Genomic DNA, 18,731 nt, shown 5'->3' on the forward strand with positions numbered 1-18,731 from the left:
TCCAGCAACACATTTTTCAGCACCAATTCAGTGTACCTTTACTGTACCCTTTCTAAGATAAGTACTATAATTCCTTAGAACTGTAGACCAAACTGTGCAGACTGCTCCGGCTCCAAATGAGACAAGATCCAAGATATTCAGGTAAATCATAAAAAGCACACAAATGTAACACAGACAACTAAAGGGAAATGTGTTGCTATCTCCCTTTTGAATTGCTTGTTGGTCTCTACTCCAGAGCAGTGTGGTTACAAAATGTCGGGGTGAACTCATGTCTCGTGGCTCAGTGGTGCAGTCTGCTCTCTAATTCTCTATTCCATCATAACCCTGCAATTTTAAAGCACTCTGAGAACACCTAAAATGCCAATCATTAACACTTGTACCCGTGTGATACCACAATTCCATCAGCATTGGTCTCTTCACCACACTCATTCTCGGTCTTTCAGGTATGATTATTTACAATGGCCAGGAGCAGACAACGGGAGCAGACTTTATCTCATTCGCATTAGTCGGAGGCCGCCCTGAATTCAGGTAATGATTGTGCTTTGATTGCGTTTGTGTGTCCAGAGAATGAGATGTTGAAAATGTCGTGACCAGATTGACATGAGTGGCTGGCTTATTACCTCCAATAAAAAGAAAGCCTCAAAAGTATTCCGACACAAATATTCTTGTACGATTGTGCCTTTCAGTTACACAACAAAGTTGAAGGAAAGAGACATAGTAAATGAATAGTCAGCTACGTATACCAATGCCAAATTAACTTCAGAATCTTGCAAAGTACCTCTTTAATCATTTCATTTAACCTTTGCATCCATGCACGTTTACAATTGATTATATTTCCTGCACTTTTCTGACATATCTTCCAAATATTTGTGCTTCTTCCCAAAGGTTCGATGTGGGTTCTGGCATGGCCACCATCCGTCACCCTAACCTCATTTCTCTGGGAGAATATCACAATGTAGTGTTATATCGGAACTTGACTCAGGGCTCGCTGTTTGTAGACAATGATCCTCCTGTCAATGGGAGTTCTCAGGTAAGGGAGACTTCAATAGTGCCAGCAGTATTGAGGAAGTTAGAGTGTGTGTAGCAGTGATCCATCTGCGTTTGTGTTGTGTGTTGAGCATTTGAAGCTCTTTCGAATAACCACATTGGTTTGTTTCAGCTCCCTTCTTGAATCAGAAGGTGAGGTTTAAGGTAAGGCACATTTCAGTGCAAGTGTGGGAGTTGCATTACTGCAATGTTTCAGACTGTATATTGTGCTAAGCTCCTATCTCCTTATTCAAGTTAACAATAGTACAATCAACTGGTGAAGGAGCAGCACTCTGAAAGCTAGTGCTTCCAAATAAACCTGTTGGACCATAACCTGGTGTTATGTGATTTTTAACTTTGTACACCCCAGTCCAAGACCAGCATCTCCAAATCATATTCAAAGAATAACTGTATTTTCCTGTTGTCTTACACAACTCATGTCCTTCAAATAGCATCACTGAAAACAGATTAACTGGTCATTTTCTCTGCTTTATCTGCATGAAAAAAAGTGACAGTATCTGAAAAATAACCAATTTGAATGTGAAGTAACGTCTGATATTCTGAGGTGTGTTCAGGTTCTACATCAATTCACATTCTCCCTTTCCTCTTTAGAAAAGAAGTATTTATATAATATTCTGCATAACTTCAGGGGATCCCAAAGTCAAATCCTTCAGCAGTGCAGTCGCTGTTGTAGTGCAAAACAAGTGGCAAACAATTTGCACACAGCAAGATCCCAGAACTGTAATGTGGTATTGATGAGGCGATCTGATTTTAAGTTATTAATTGAGTTATCAGTGTTGGCAAGGGCATCAGCTTAACATTTTGACTGGAAGACAGCATATCTGACAGTGCAGTTCTACCTTAGTAATGCACTCAGCCATGGTCTGTGCGCTATAATCTGGCTTCAAATTCTGACCTGCAAACATCTGAGTCAATGTCTGGGCATGCTATTACTGAGCCATGGCTGACCCCTTGAAATCAGATGAACAATAACGTGAGTCATGTGACAAATATCGAGTTAGAAGATGTTTGATGTACAATCTTAAATTTGACATTTTTCTTTTACAATACCTATCTTCCCTTTTTTATAAAACATATCATTCTTTACTTGGCACTATGTATTGTCATCCAATCTTTGTAAGTAATCAGAACACAATTGCAGACATTATAACTGTGCTGTTTACTGCAGTCTTATGCATTCCATAACAACATACCAAGTGCTGTGTTGGAGAAACTCAGTAGACCTGGCAGCTCCTGTGAGAGAAACAGTTAGTGTTCAAACTTGAAGTTTCAATAATTCTCATTTTGGATTTTTGGACTTGAAACGTTGACTCTGTTTCTCACTCCACAGATGCTGCCAGACCTGCTGAGATTCTCTAGCACTTTCTGATTTTATTTCAGATCTCTGGCATCTGCAGTAGTTGGCTTTTATCAAGACTACTTCCTGCCTTTTTATTTTGCTACATGAATTAACTAAAAATTGTACTCATGGCAGTTTAAAAGTATGTGCAGCGATATTAATTCAAGACTTAGAAAGTCCATTGCAGTGTCATTTTTCCTGTCTCTGGACTGGTAACAAAATTGAAATTTGGGGCTTGGAGATCATTCAGAAAAGGTTTACCAGAATGTTGCCTGGTATGGGGGATTTTAGCTATGACGAAAGGTTGGATAGACTAGGTTTGTTTTCACTGTCCCAGCAGTGCAGAATGGGTTGAGGGGTACCAGATAGATATTCATAAAATTGTGAGTGACATGGATAGAGTGGAAAGTATGAAGCTTGTTCTCAGGGTGTCAATTACTAGGGGACACAGGTTCAAAGTGCAAGATACTATGTTTAAAAAAGATGTGCAAGGCAAATTTTTCACACAAAGGGTGGTGAGTGCCTAGAATGCACTGTCAGAGGTGGTGGTGGAAGCAGATACAACAGCAGCATTCAAGAAACACCTGGACAAATACATGATCAGGAAGGGAGTAGTGGGATATGGATCCTGTAAGCGAAGACAATTTTAGTATGGAAGGGCAAAATGTGTCAGCGCAGGACCTGTTCCTGTGCTGTGTTCTTTTTTCTTTGACTATTTGCAATTCAGAAACAAAATTCTCAGCTGCACCCCAAATGGGAAGGTTGAAATTGACTGTCATCTTTGGAACTTGGTTGAAGTTCACTTCTGACTTGATGGTCTGGTGTGAAATATATTTAGACAGTTCCTATCCAGTTCCTGGTGAGGGTGAAGTGTCTACAGGGTATGGTGCCTTGAATTGAAAAACTTCCACCGAACAAACCCTGTAAACTGTGTTCTCTACAGTCAGGGTTGTATTAGGCAATTAGTGCCTGAAAAGTTCAGCTGACATCAAACAATAAACTCTGTCCGTCAGGATGTAAGGGACTGTTCCTGGGAGGAGCTAACCAGATTTTTTAGTTCAGTTCCAGTTCAATTCTAAATCTTTGTAGCTAATAGTAATGTGTACTTTTAAGTCTAGCCTGTGATCTCAGAAGAGATTCTCAGATGTAATGTTAGGTAATATGTAATAAACCTGATCTGTTTATCGAGGCTGAGCCTTGTATTTGCCAACAACACTCTTCCCTAACTACTATCAGCAACTTAGATGAATACCAGTCAGAAGGATCGACAACAGTGAATCTCAGCAAGGTATGTCCGATGGTTTCAGAGGGCACGATCACAATCAATACCATACCTATTCAATCTCATTTTCAGTGCTGTTTTACTTCAGTCATTAATCCTGCTCTCTGTTCTTCCATTCAATCTGCTGTCTATGGCTCCTCATTCTTGACCCTTTAATCTCTGGTAACAGTCTGTTTCAATTTAAATTGTTGTATTCTTTCATATGTTTAAACAGCACGATCACATTGCCTAGTAGTGTGCCTTGTTCCAAGAGGATAAAGAGCCAATATTTCATGCCCTCCTTTCATTAAAGTGTACATTTCTTTCACTTTAGGGAAACTTCCGAGGTCTGGATTTAAATGAAGAGCTTTATGTTGGCGGTTACCCCCATTTTGAAAACATTTCAAAAGTCACTGGAAGCAACAGCGGGTTTATGGGTGAGAAAACTGTTTGGAAAATAACTGTGCAGATTCTTTCTTGCATTGTTCTGCTTAACCCAAATGTTACCAATCCTATGACAAGAATTAATATCACAATAACAGGATTCTTTATTTGAGGATGATACTGTGCACAGACAATAGTAACTGGGAAAATATGACTGACTTGTAGGACTGCAGTTCTGTTCACTCTATAGGGTACACAGGATATACTCCATAGTATAGTATAGAACTACATGCCCCATATGGACAGCAATTTGAGGCGTGATATCTTAAAGATGTATCACAGCAGTTCTGAGGTCCATCGTTAGCACCTATTTGTGCACTCCAAGTTTTACCTGCCCACAATTTTGCATATCTTGAAAGAGAGAATGACTCCGATGAAGTGTTTAGTCAGTTAATGTTTCCAGTCTTGCTCCCAATGATCAACTTTTTTGAATGTGATCAACCTCTCCTGTCCTGGAAATGCTGTCCCTCACCCAATACCATTAGTCTACCAGGGAATTAGATACGCTAGGAAAGGCTGAGTGGTAACCATGGCAACAATGTAACAACTACTAGTTTTCACCTACCCATCATCTACTTTAATTGATTTCAGTAACCTAAAAGCATAGCTGATGCAATGCTGATAATATAATTAATCGCCACATATTGGGAGATAAAGTCTCATTTTCATCATGCTCATCCTTTAAATAGTTTTCTTAGTTTTCTTTTGATTTATGTATTATTTGAATAATGTACATCCTGTTTTCATGCTACATTCATGCAAATACATTTAAGGCCTTATCCAGAAATGAGAGTTCAAATCCCACCGAGGCAGCTGTGGATTTTGAATTCAGTTTTTCTATTCATTCACTGGATGTGGGCATAGCTGACCATCGCAAATTGCCCAGAAGATAGTTAAGAGTCAACCACATTGCTGCTGTGGACCTAGAGTTACATGTAGGCCAGACCATGCGAGGAAGGCAATTTCCTTCCCTAAAGGACATTAGTGAACCAGACGGGTTTGTCCAACAATTGATATCAGTTTCATGATCATCATTAGACTTTTAATTTCAAACTTTTAACTGAATCCAAAATCCACCATCTGCTGTGGTGGGATTCAAACCGAGATCACCAGAACAATTCGAAGGTCTCTGGATTGATAGTCGAGCAATAATATCACTAGGCCTTCGTCGCCCCTTACATTAAGTAAATAATTGCTTTTTTAAAAGGTTCTCTCAATCAGAATGACAGTGAAACTGCTGAATTGGCATTAAAATTCAACCAATTAATAATTATCATCATGGAACCCCTACAGTGTGGACACAGGTCATTCGGCCTGCCAAGTCCACACCAACCCTCCAAAGAGCATCCCACTCCTCCGAGGAACAAATCCAACCTGAGTACCAGGTGCTGCAAGATAGCAGCGCTAACCCCTGAGCCAGTGTGCCACCCCCATGTCTTTTTGTGGTTGTGTGGGAGTGAAATACTGGAAGCAGCTGCAGTTCTGAATTATGTGAAAATGTGCAGGAGGAACCTGGTACCAGAAAGCAGATTTAGTGAGGCAAGCACAAAAACTAAACTCGTACAGCTGTTAAAGTCAAAGAGCACAGTAACCCTTGGCTTAACTGTATTAAAATCACTGGAATATAAATCTGTACGATGATTAAAGACTTTATCTTAATGTAGAAAGGGAACCATTTAGCCTTTTTGTGTGATTGTGCTTGTCTCTTATATTCACGGCCATGGTATGTTTTATTTTCATTTTAGTTCTGCTAAATATACTCCAGAATTTTTCAAATTTACGAGGACAGCATTTATTGCCCATCTTCAATTACCCTGGAGAAGGTGGTGATGAGCTGCTGCCTTGAATCACTGCAGTATTTGGATGTAGGAACACCCGCAATGTGATAGGGAGTGAGTTCCAGATTTTGACCCAGCGACACTGAAGGAGCGGAGATACATTTTCAAGTCAGGATGGCTTGAAGGGGAACACGTGGGGAATGGTGTTCCCATGTGTCTGCTGCCCTTGCCCTTCTCGTAATATTGAATACTGCAAAATTTCAGGCCCCCCCCCACTCCGATTTCTGTTTTTTACAATAGGGTGTGGACTGTCACCCACTGCGGCGTTACGATCATCTCTCCAAACTTTGGGAATCCAGCAACTGATTACAGTAAAGTACAGTGGATGCTGGAAACCTGAAATAAAGGCAGGAGATGTTGGATGAAGCTTTTTTGGTCACAAAGTTCCTTTAATCATTAATCAATTTATCAGCAAATTGCTTCTGCTCTCTACCTTATCACAGACCTTTTCTTTTCATTCTTACCTCCCTCCATTCCTCCCCCTCTCATTTCCACTGACTTGTTTATTCTCTGCCCACTCCCGGTTCTGATGAAGCATTGTTTCTGTTTTCATAGATGCCATCTCACCCACCTGAGTATTTCCACTGTGTTCCATTTTAGAACATAGAAGAATACAGCGCAGTACAGGCCTTTTGGCCCTCGATGTTGCGCCGATCCAAGCCCACCTAACCTATACTAACCCACTATCCTCCATATACCTATCCAATGCCCGCTTAAATGCCCATAAAGAGGGAGAGTCCACCACTGCTACTGGCAGGGCATTCCATGAACTTACGACTCGCTGAGTGAAGAACCTACCCCTAACTTCAGTCCTATATCTACCCCCCCTTAATTTAAAGCTATGCCCCCTTGTAATACCCAACTCCATACGCGGGAAAAGGTTCACACTGTCAACCCTATCTAACCCCCTAATCATCTTGTACACCTCAATCAAGTCACCCCTAAACCTTCTTTTCTCTAATGAAAACAGCCCCAAGTGTCTCAGTCTTTCCTCATACGATCTTCCTTCCATACCAGGCAACATCCTGGTAAACCTCCTCTGCACCCGTTCCAGTGCCTCCACATCCTTCCTATAGTATGGCGACCAAAACTGCACACAATATTCCAGATGCGGCCGCACCAGAGTCTTATACAACTGCATCATGACCTCAGGACTCCGGAACTCAATTCCTCTACCAATAAAAGCCAGTACGCCATATGCCTTCCTCACCGCACTATTTACCTGGGTGGCAACTTTCAGATATCTGTGTACATGGACACCAAGATCCCTCTGCTCATCCACACTACCAAGTATCCGACCATTAGCCCAGTACCCCATCTTTTTGTTATTCTTCCCAAAGTGAATCACCTCACACTTAGCTACATTGAATTCCATTTGCCACCTTTCTGCCCAGCTCTGCAGCTTCTCTATATCCTGCTGTAACCTGCCACATCCTTCCTCACTGTCAACAACTCCTCCGACTTTCGTATCATCCGCAAACTTGCTCACCCAACCTTCTAACCCCTCTTCCAGGTCATTTATAAAAATGACAAACAGCAATGGTCCCAAAACAGATCCTTGCGGAACACCGCTAGTGACGGCACTCCATGAAGAAACTTTGCCATCAACTACTACCCTCTGTCTTCTTCCATCCAGCCAATTCCTAATCCAAACCTCCAACTCACCCTCAATGCCATATCTCCGTATTTTCTGCAGTAGCCTACCATGGGGAACCTTATCAAACGCCTTACTAAAATCCATATATACCACATCTACCGCTTTCCCCTCATCAACCTCTTTCGTCACCTTTTCAAAGAATTCAATAAGGTTTGTGAGGCACGACCTGCCCTTCACAAAACCATGCTGACTATCCTTGATCACATTATTCCTATCCAGATGTGCATAAATCCTATCCCTTACAATTCTCTCTAAGACTTTGCCCACAACAGAAGTGAGACTCACCGGCCTATAGTTACTAGGGTTATCCCTACTCCCCTTTTTGAACAAGGGAACCACATTTGCTATCCTCCAGTCTTCTGGCACTACTCCTGTAGACAAAGAGGACATAAAAATCAAGGCCAATGGCTCTGCAATCTCCTCCCTTGCTTCCCAGAGAATCCTAGGATAAATGCCATCAGGCCCAGGGGACTTATCTATTTCCACCTTTTCCAGGATTTCCAACACCTCTTCTCTACATACCTCAAAGCCATCCATTCTACTTATTTGTGACTCAGTATTCACATCGACGACAATGCCCTGTTCCTGAGTAAATACTGAAGAAAAGTATTCATTCAGTGTCTCCCCAATCTCTTCAGCCTCCACACGCAACTTCCCACTACTATCCTTGACTGGACCTATTCCTACCCTAGTCATTCTTTTATTCCTAACATACCTATAGAAAGCCTTAGGGTTTTCCCTAATCCTACCGACTAAGGACCTTTCATGTCCCCTCCTTGCTGCTCTTAGCTCTCTCTTCAGGTCCTTCCTGGCTACCCTATAACTCTCAATCGCCCCAATTGAACCTTCACGTCTCATCTTGAGATAGGCCGCCCTCTTCCATTTAACAAGGGATTTCAATTCCTTATTAAACCACGGCTCCCTCGCACGACCCTTTCCTCCCTGCCTGACAGGTACATAATTATCAAGGACACTCAATAGTTGCTCCTTGAACAAGCTCCACATATCATTTACACTCTTGCCTTGTAGTCTCCTTTTCCAAGCCACACATCCTAAGTCATGCCTCACCGCATCATAATTTCCCTGACCCCAGCTATAACTCTTGCCCTGTAGTACACACTTATCCCTCTCCATCACGAGAGTAAAAATCACCGAATTATGGTCACTATCCCCAAAGTGCTCACCTACCTCTAATTCTAACACCTGGCCTGGTTCGTTACCCAGAACCAAATCCAGTATGGCCTCACCTCTTGTTGGCCTGTCTACATATTGTGTCAGGAAACTCTCCTGCACACATTGAACAAACACTGACCCATCTAACGAACTTGAGCTATAGCTTTCCCAATCAATATCAGGAAAGTTAAAGTCCCCCATAACAACCACCCTATTACTGTCACTCATCTCCTGAATCACCTTCCCTATCCTTTCTTCAATGATTCTAGGACTATTAGGAGGCCTGTAAAAGACTCCTAACAGGGTGACCTCACCTTTCCTATTCCTAACCTCAGCCCAAACTACCTCAGATGGCAAGTCCTCATCCATCGTCCTTTCCACCACTGTAATACTATCTTTGACAAGCAATGCCACACCTCCCCCTCTTTTACCCCCACCTCTGACCCTACTAAAACATTTAAATCCTGGAACCTGCAACAGCCAATCCTGTCCCTGTTCTAGCCATGTCTCCGTAATAGCCACAACATCGAAGTCCCAGGTACCAACCCACGCTGCAAGTTCACCTACCTTATTTCGTATACTTCTTGCATTGAAGTATACACACTTCAAGCCACTTTCCTGTTTACAGGCACCCGCCTTTGAAATTGATGCCATGTTCCTAACCTCCCTACACTCCAGGCCCTGCACCCTGAAGCTACAATCTGGGATCCCATGCCCCTGCAGAGTTAGTTTAAACCCCCCCCCAAGAGCACTAGCAAACCTCCCCCCAAGGATACTGGTGCCCCTCAGGTTCAGGTGTAGACCATTTTATCAAACCAAAGGGTTGTGTGTGTTATTTAAGGTGGATTTTTTTTTCCCTACAACCAATCACAAAAGTCACCTAATCCGTCGTTACTTTTAGTGGCAGTATGTTGTCAAAGCAAGTATTTTGATGTGCCTTTGAGTCCTATTATCAATTGAGAATAATGAACCCCTTAGTTAAAATGACCAGATATGTTTGCAGAATGAGAAAGACTGCGTTGAAATTAACCTGCTGACTTGCTCTTCCCTCTGATTAGGCTGCATTCGCCAGCTTGTAATTCAGGGTGATGAGGTGATCTTCTCCGCTCCAGATCTGAAAGCTAGAGGAATATCTGACTGCCCAACCTGCAAAGACAATCCTTGCAAGGTACAAGATATCCGCAGTGCTGTTTGGTAATCCCTCGTCAATTTCTTTCACAGCACAGGCTGTTGGTTACTGCAAATTTGTGACCCTCCTTTCAAATATCTCCAACCTAAATGGTTTAGACTGAGGGAAAAGTATTTTTCTTTTTAATTTCTGCTAGTACAGTCCTCTAATATGAAGCTTATGGCCAGAACTGGGTTCACCTGTCCCCTTGCAGTGGCATACCATATCATGCAAATCAACTGGGCCTTTTTCAGCACCTCTTCCAACATCATTGTTGCGATTGGAAATCTTCTGGAAAATAATGAGAGCCTCCTATTATTACAAGACATGCATCCAAGGAACTGAAACATGCTGTACCAGCAAAGGAGCACTTGTAATGGTCTTGAAATATTACATACCTTTTAAATTACACACACGTCTGAAGTAGTGGCATGTTTGCATCAATTACAATGCCAACTCTGAATTCTTGTTCCTTTATTTGGGTGTTAAATAAATCCATTAGTCTGTTGTTACATCATGTTAACAGTAATTGCATTAATTTTGAGGGCAGAGATGAGCAATGGATACTTGGGAGTGAGTGATATGTACATTGGGATGAGCAATGACATGTACATGGGGGTGAGTGATGTGTACTTCGGAATGACGATATATACTAGGCATGAATTCATGACCACAGTCAATAGGTTAATCCAAAATCTTGAAGACAAGCATGGTCTTCCTTGTTGGGAGTAAGGTTAGGGCTGGAAATGTGTTGCTGGAAAAGCGCAGCAGGTCAGGCAGCATCCAGGGAACAGGAGAATCGACGTTTCGGGCATAAGCCCTTCTTCAGGATTTTTCCTGAAGAAGGGCTTATGCCCGAAACGTCGATTCTCCTGTTCCCTGGATGCTGCCTGACCTGCTGCGCTTTTCCAGCAACACATTTCCAGCTCTGATCTCCAGCATCTGCAGACCTCACTTTCTCCTCGGAGTAAGGTTATTGTTTGATTGTTCTTCTTTTTAATCTTGGCATCGTGTGGCTGGCTTTTCCACAGCAGACAAGTCATGGACAAGAGCTTTATTCTCTAGAGTAGAATTCTAAGAGTTTAGATTTCTGGAGAATGATGCTTGTCTGGGGATGGGGTTATCAGCATTAAAATTTGGGCAGTTGGCATAAATGTCACTGAAGCAGGAAACCAACACATGATGGAGAACGTCTTTACATTGAGTTAATGATCCTTAAGATTGGAGGAAATCATTGATGTTCTTATACTTAGAGATATTTTCGAAGGTGAAGCAGATATGTGACAGGTGACGTGAAGGAGATTCCAATTGGTTAGAAATAAAGCAATTTGACTTTTAATTCTTCATAATCTCTGAAAAAGATCATCGGTGTTACTTCCGTCAGATTCTCAGTCAGCAAAACAACTGTCTCAAACATTTACCGGCCATTTGTAGATTGGTTGAGCTGAATGGACTTCTCATCTGTGAAACCATCCACCTTAATGCATCCATAAAGAGCGATTCCACACTCCTTCCCCACTTAGCTATGTCAAATTATTTCTTCAACATTCGTAAGAATCTTGCATCTGCCTTTCTGAGAGTCCATTCCAAGTGATCAATCTCACTAATTTCATCTCTTATTCCTTTGCACCGTCTCTAAATTGGAAGTAATATTTTGGATGAATCTTTCCCATTCCATTTTCACATTGCCACAAGATCACTTTGCTGGTGCTTCGCATCAAGGTTGAAAAACTCAAAGGTTTTGCCAGTTCAAAACAAAAACAGAAAGACAATTGATTCTCCATTTCCCAAAGGCTCAGCTTCTTTTCGGTGAAGATAAACATTGGTGGAGTGAAAGAATGTCTGTCGGGAATTGTCCTCTTCCAGTAAACTAATTGCTTAAACTCCAGGTGGGGTGTTTCTGACTTTGTAAAGACAAGTAAATATACAAACAGTGGTGGACAGGTAAAGAAGTCTGGCCTTTCCTATACATCCCACATAATTGTGACACCTTGTGTATTGCAAAATGTACAGTCCTGACCTTGAGGTTGTCATGCTGAACCACAGTCAAGATATGTGCGGTTCTTTGAAATCTGTCCCGTCAAACATCCTTGCTGATTGGTCCCAAATTATTCACCAGTGTGTATAAGTAAGAACGTTGAAAGCATAAGCAATTTGTGCACTTGCAATCATATAGATGCAAAGTGAACACAATCATAAAATCAGCATGGAGCAAGTGTAGGCTATAGAAGGACTGTAATGTTTATCTTTTAACTTTATTTATACTCTGATGAACTGTACTGTAGAAGTTTTAGTTTTTTTTAATATTTCTCTATTTTTGTACCTAATCTATTTTAGTAACTAAGATTTGTAGCTAGGTACTTTGTATCAGAGATGGTGCTGTATGTGGCAACATTGTACACTTTTCACTATACTCCTGTACTTTTGTACTTGAGTATATGTGACAATAAAACCTAACTCTAATTCTGAAGATGTGATTAGAGTATAGCATCATCTTAATTCATTCTATGTTCCAACTGACATTTCACATTGATGAGGAGCATTAATGAAGAATGCCATGACACTAGTCATAGAGATGTACAGCATGGAAACAGACCCTTCGGTCCAACCTGTCCATGCCGACCAGATATCCCAACCCAATCTACTCCCACCTGCCAGCACCCGGCCCATATCCCTCCAAACCCTTCCTATTCATATACCCATCCAAATGTCTCATAAATGTTGCAATTGTACCAGCCTCCACCATTTCCTCTGGCAGCTCATTCCATACACGTACCACCCTCTGTGTGAAAAAGTTGCCCCATAGGTCTCTTTTATATCTTTCTCCTCTCACCCTAAACCTATGCCCTCTAGTTCTGGACTCCCCTACCCCAGGGAAAAGAGTTTGCCTATTTATCCTATCCATGCCCCTCATAATTTTGAAAACCTCTATAAGGTCACCCCTCAGCCTCTGACGCTCCAGGGAAAACAGCCCCAGTCTGTTCAGCCTCTCCCTATAGCTCAAATCCTCCAAACCTGGCAACATCCTTGTAAATCTTTTCTGAACCCTTTCAAGTTTCACAACATCTTTCCAATAAGAAGGAGACCAGAATTGCACGCAATATTCCCATAGTGGCCTAACCAATGTCCTGTACAGCCACAACATGACCTCCCAACTCCTGTACACAATATTCTGACCAATAAAGGAAAGCATACCAAACGCCCACTTCACTATCCTATCTACCTTCGACTCCACTTTCAAGGAGCTATGAACCTGCACTCCAAGGTCTCTTTGTTCAGCAACACTCCCTAAGACTTTACCATTAAGTGTATAAGTCCTGCTAAGATTTGCTTTCCCAAAATGCAGCACCTCGCATTTATCTGAATTAAGCTCCATCTGCCACTTCTCAGCCCATTGGCCCATCTGGTCCAGATCCTATTGTAATCTGAGGTAACCCACTTCGCTGTCCACTTCACCTCCAATTTTGGTGTCATCTGCAAACTTACTAACTGTATCTCTCATGCTCGCATCCAAGTCATTTGTGTAAATGACAAAAAGTAGAGGGCCCAGCACCGCTCCTTGTGGCACTCCACTGGTCACAGTCTGAAAAATAACCCTCTACCACCACCCTCTGACTTCTATCTTTGAGCCAGTTCTGTATCCAAATGGTACTTCTCCCTGTATTCCGTGAAATCTAACCTTGCTAATCAGTCTCCCATGGGGAACCTTATCAAACACCTTACTGAAGTCCATATTGATCACATCTACTGCTCTACCCTCATTAATCCTCTTTGTTACTTCTTCAAAAAACTCAATCAGGTTTGTGTGACATGATTTCCCACGCACAAAGCCATGTTGACTATCCCTAATCAGTCCTTGCCTTTCTAAATACATGTACATCCTGTCCCTCAGGATTCCCTCCAACAACTTGCTCGCCACCAAGGTTAGGCTCACTGGTCTTTAGTTCCCTGGCTTGTCCTTACCACCCTTCTTAAGCAGTGGCACCACGTTAGCCAACCTCCAGTCTTCTGGCACCTCACCTGTGACTATCGATGATACAAGTATCTCAGCAAGAGCATTATTTTTGTAGGTTGATGTCAGTATTGGGGATTTTTCATCTAGTTAATGAAGTAGCTGATGTTTTTTCTTTCAGAATGGAGGTCAATGTGTTGACTCTGAGACTGGCAGTTATACATGTCACTGTAGGAGGGGATATACCGGGAGCAACTGTGAACATTCACTCGCTCTACACTGTCACCCAGGTAAGTGTCTGTTTAGAACCACAGCGAACCCTAATGATCATAGTATATAAAGGATAATATTTAGCTAGTTTCTTCTGATCGTAAGAAAGAGAAACCTAAAGCTGAAGCTTGATTTATCATCTCTTTCAAAATAATTTAAATTGAATAGGTGGGAAGTAATTGCTCATAATAACTGAGTATTGTGCATGAGATGGAGGAAATATTTGTGTCCCAGAATATCAACTTGGCACTTGCTTCAAATTCAAACCCTACTTACCATTTAATCTTTGCTGACATTTCAGTGCAATACTGAGGGAACATTATATTTTAAATATGTTCATGGTATGTAGACATTGCTGGCCATAGTTGGTCTTTATTGACCATCCTGAATTACTCTGGAGAAGGTGGTGTGGAATTGTCTTCTTGAACTGCTGCTGACCTAGAGATATGGGGGCTCTGCTTAGTTAGAGAGGGAGTTCCAGGATTTTTGACATGGTCACCAATGAGGGAATGGCAATATATTTTCTTCTGGTTTGAAGGGGAACTTGCAGGTGGTGGTGTTCCCCTGTTACAGCTGTCTTTGTCCTTCTAGATATAAGTGGTTGTGGGTTTGGAAGAATAATTCCATACTCTCTCCCAAGTTAGCTACATCGCATTACTTTTTTAGCATCTGTCACTTTGAGAGTCCATTCCAAGTGATGAATCTCACTAGTTTCGCCCTTTATTCTGTGGTGAATTTCTGCAATTCATCTTGTAAATGGTGCACATTGCATCACTGGTATTGGGTGTGAATATAGAAGATGGTAGATGGAGTACTAAACAATAACTATATTTACTTACTTGTCATTTTTCAGACCTGCTGAGCTTTTTTTCAGCAACTTCTGTTTTTGTTACTGATTTATAGCATCTGCAGTTTGGTTTTTACTGATGAGTGATGGTGGTGGTGATACCTGTCTCTGGTTTTACTTTGCAGAGGCCTGTGGGCCGGACGCTACTTGTGTGAACAAACCGGATGGCCTTGGGTATAACTGTCGATGCCACCTGGGCAAACGAGGGCCGAAATGTATGGATGGTGAGCCTTTCCTGCTAGTTATAATGACAAGTCAGGAAATTTATCCTGCCATCAGTAATAATACTTAAATAAAGTTCATTGCACCTGCATTAACATCACTGGCAATGTTAATGTTTATTGCCCATTTTCATGTCAATGCTATAAGTAGCCTCACTAGACATTTATTGTTTAGGAATCAGGCTGATCACACATTTCTGTCTGGTGTCTTCACTGGCATCTTTGTTTATAGAGCAACAGGTAAGATGCAAAAATGCTAAACCTGACTCTTCCTGTTGCCTCACAGGTGTCTTAATTACAGCTCCTTCCTTCAGGGGAGGGCACTCTTTTGTGGCATATCCACCCCTGACCAACGTTCACAATGAGCTGACCATCGAGCTAGAGTTTAAGCCTCACTCACCAAACGGCCTGATGTTCTACAGCAGTGGACAAAGGATGAAAATGAATGACTTCATCTCGGTCGCCATGTTGAATGGACATTTGGAGTTCCGATACGACCTGGGCTCAGGTGGGTGAAACAGAATCTGGATTGAGGACTTAGTCCACGAACGCAGCTCTGCCAACATGAGCAGAGCTCCTCCGATAATCTAGCCTTGCTCTTTCCTGCCGCCATTAGCATTGTGCCATCGTCCTGGGTTGGTGTGTAATTTTGAAGCATATTGCCTGTTGAATCTATTCAGTCTCTAAGTAACTGCTGTCCAGCCCAAAGACATTATTGAATGATTATGGAATGGCACCTGGTATATCGGGGAATTGTGGGGGTTGGGAAGGGAATGTGGGGGGTGGGGAGGGGTTGGGCGGTGGGATAGAGGGGTGTGGGATAGAGGGGTGTGTAAGAGCTGCCAAAGTATATTTCCCTGCCACTGTGTTGGTCCACCAGATTGGCTGCACTCTGTACAGCCTACTCTATTTCCATGTGATGGAAGTCAAGACAGTTTCTTTGGCAGACTGCCTTCTTCTGGCGAAGGTGAAAAGTGCAGAATTGCAGCAAGTTGAGTCCTTCATGGTAGGTGAAAGGTTGGCAATGAAGCCAGAATCTACTTGCTATCCACCCAGTTTCCACTCCTTCCTATGCTACAGTTTGTTGGGGTGTGACTGGAGGATGTGAAGTGGTGAATTTTCTAACTATGTTCTTCTCCTACCCAACATTCTTCTGTTGTGTGAAGGGGGTTCCATGCAGTCCTCTATCCCAAAGACTTGGTGAGACCTGTGGGAAATGAGAATCCTCTATTGGCCCTCCTGAAGCCAGGAGGGGAGTCACTTCACTTCAGTGTATCAGTGCTTCATTGAACATCATCATGAAATGCCTGTGCCTTCAGCTGTTCCCATCACTACAGACAGTCTGGTGAGAGTGATATCTGACTACTACCAGCACAGCAAGTCCTTTGGAATGTACAAACAGGTGTTTGTTGACCCCTTGGAGCAGTTGAATTAACCACATTCCCAAGTTTTGGTTGTTGCCTTGCGGAAGCCAAGTTACACAACATGTTTGTAGGAATTTCAGGGTGGGGGTTATGAGTGGCAATATGGTTGTAACTCTTTAGGAGTGCGGAATGTAGCTGTGTCAGCTTGCAGTAGTATTTGCTACCACGGAGTGTCTGAATGGGAGGAGTTATTGAATGATTGTGGAATGGAACCTGCATATCAGGGGATTCTGGGGTTAGGGAGAGAGAAGGGCGTGTAAGAGCTGCCAGAGTACACTTTGCTGTCAACTGTGTTCACCTGGTCCATCAGACTGGCTGCCCTCTGTAAGGCCTGCTCCATTTCCATGTGGGAAGTAAATGTGCAATCTCCCTCATTTCAAATGCCACCAGGTGTTTAACAGAATAGAAAGCTAGCTGTGTATTTGTAATCCACATCGGTGCCACTGCTGCAACACTCAGCTTAGGAACAGATATTGCAAAAATGCCCTCAGTGTATTTACACCGAAGAGTAGAACTATACCTTTCTTAACAAAAGAGCTACTGTTTGTGTTTACTTTTCTTCATTAAGGGGCAGTTTTGTGAGGGAAGGTTCATTGCGTTGCTAAAAATACATGTGTTATTAAGTTCACTGACTCAATCTTCCACTCCACTTGTTCTTCCCCCCCCCCCACCCCCACACAGGACTTGCTGTTCTACAGAGTGTGAAACCGGTGGCTCTCAACAAATGGCACAGACTGAAAGCGCATAGACACAACAAGGATGGTTTGCTGAAAATAGATGATGAGAAAGAGATCAGAAGAGTCTCGCCAGGCAAAAGCCAAGGTCTGAACCTTCGCAGCCCCATGTACCTTGGAGGTGTGCCCAGTTCAGAGATTCTCCCCAAAGCAGTAAACATCACAGAAGGGATTGAAGGCTGTATCACTGAGGTGAGTCTCCAGTGTAAAAGACAGGAACAGCACCATTCAACAATTGAAGAAAGTCCTCTTAGTGTCATTGAGTCATACAGTATGAAAACAGACCCCCTTCGTTCCAACCATAATCCCTAACTAAACTAGATTAGATTACTTACAGTGTGGAAACAGGCCCTTCGGCCCAACAAGTCCACACCGACCCGCCGAAGCGCAACCCACCCATTCCCCTACATTTACCCCTTTACCTAACACTACGGGCAATTTAGCATGGCCAATTCACCTGACCTGCACATCTTTGGACTGTGGGAAGAAACCGGAGCACCCGGAGGAAACCCACGCAGACACGGGGAGAACGTGCAAACTCCACACAGACAGTCGCCTGAGTCGGGAATTGAACCACTGTGCCACCGTGCCGCCTAACTAGTCCCATATCCCTCCAAAAATGCACTTATCCAAAATGTATCTTAAATGTAACTGAAACCAACATCCACCGTTTTCTCTGGAACCTAATTCCACTTATGAACCGCTGACTGTTATAAAAAAAAATGCTCCTCATGTCTTTTTAAAATCTTTCTCCTCTCACCTTAAAATATGCCTCCTGGTCTTGAACTCCCCCACTCTATAGAAAAGACAGCTATATTCATCTTCTTTATACCCCTCATGACTTTATAAACCTCTTTAAGGATACCCCTCAACTTCCTATGCTCCAGTGAAAAACATCCCAGCCTATTCTTACAATTCAAACCAACATTTTCCGGCAACATCCTGGTAAATCTTTTCTGAACCCTCTCCAGCTTAATAATATCCTTCATCTATATATGTGTAATATATATCTTCTCACACCTGTAAGTTATATATCCCTCAGTGCTGTGCAGATTAAGGATACGAGGGACTTGGCCACTACTTCCAGCCCTCTCTCTTTGTTACACTGTATTATCTGTCTACAAGGGGCCCAGTGAGAGCAGCTTATTCCTGAGGGGGTCGGTTGGCTCAGTTGGCTGGATGGTTGGTTTGTGATGCAGTGTTGCCAACAGCATGGGTTCAATTCCCACACCAGCTGAGGTTACCATGAAGGACTCTGCTTCTCAACCTCTCCCCCCACCTGAGGTGTGGTGACCCTCAGATTAAACTACCACCAGTTGGCTCTGTCTAATGAGAGAGCAACCCTATGGTCTGATA

General features: G+C 42.6%; 1 protein-coding gene across 14 annotated transcripts in view; it reads left to right on the forward strand.

Annotated features, from left to right (window-relative positions):
* Nucleotides 1-18,731, forward strand: part of hspg2 (heparan sulfate proteoglycan 2) — a 530,612-nt gene that overhangs the window by 480,531 nt on the left and 31,350 nt on the right. For all 14 annotated transcript variants that reach the window (XM_087980629.1, XM_087980631.1, XM_087980637.1 and 11 more), the window contains 8 exons: nt 444-528; nt 886-1,030; nt 3,982-4,084; nt 9,818-9,927; nt 14,061-14,169; nt 15,122-15,220; nt 15,504-15,725; nt 17,323-17,567. In XM_087980629.1, the coding sequence (XP_087836755.1) occupies nt 444-528; nt 886-1,030; nt 3,982-4,084; nt 9,818-9,927; nt 14,061-14,169; nt 15,122-15,220; nt 15,504-15,725; nt 17,323-17,567 (1,118 nt within the window). The remainder of the gene's footprint in view (nt 1-443; nt 529-885; nt 1,031-3,981; nt 4,085-9,817; nt 9,928-14,060; nt 14,170-15,121; nt 15,221-15,503; nt 15,726-17,322; nt 17,568-18,731) is intronic.

The sequence above is a fragment of the Chiloscyllium plagiosum genome, unplaced genomic scaffold (assembly GCF_037043375.1).
Source record: "Chiloscyllium plagiosum isolate Xiang-an unplaced genomic scaffold, Cpla_swu_hap1 HiC_scaffold_37, whole genome shotgun sequence".
In the NCBI taxonomy this organism is placed as follows: domain Eukaryota; kingdom Metazoa; phylum Chordata; class Chondrichthyes; order Orectolobiformes; family Hemiscylliidae; genus Chiloscyllium; species Chiloscyllium plagiosum.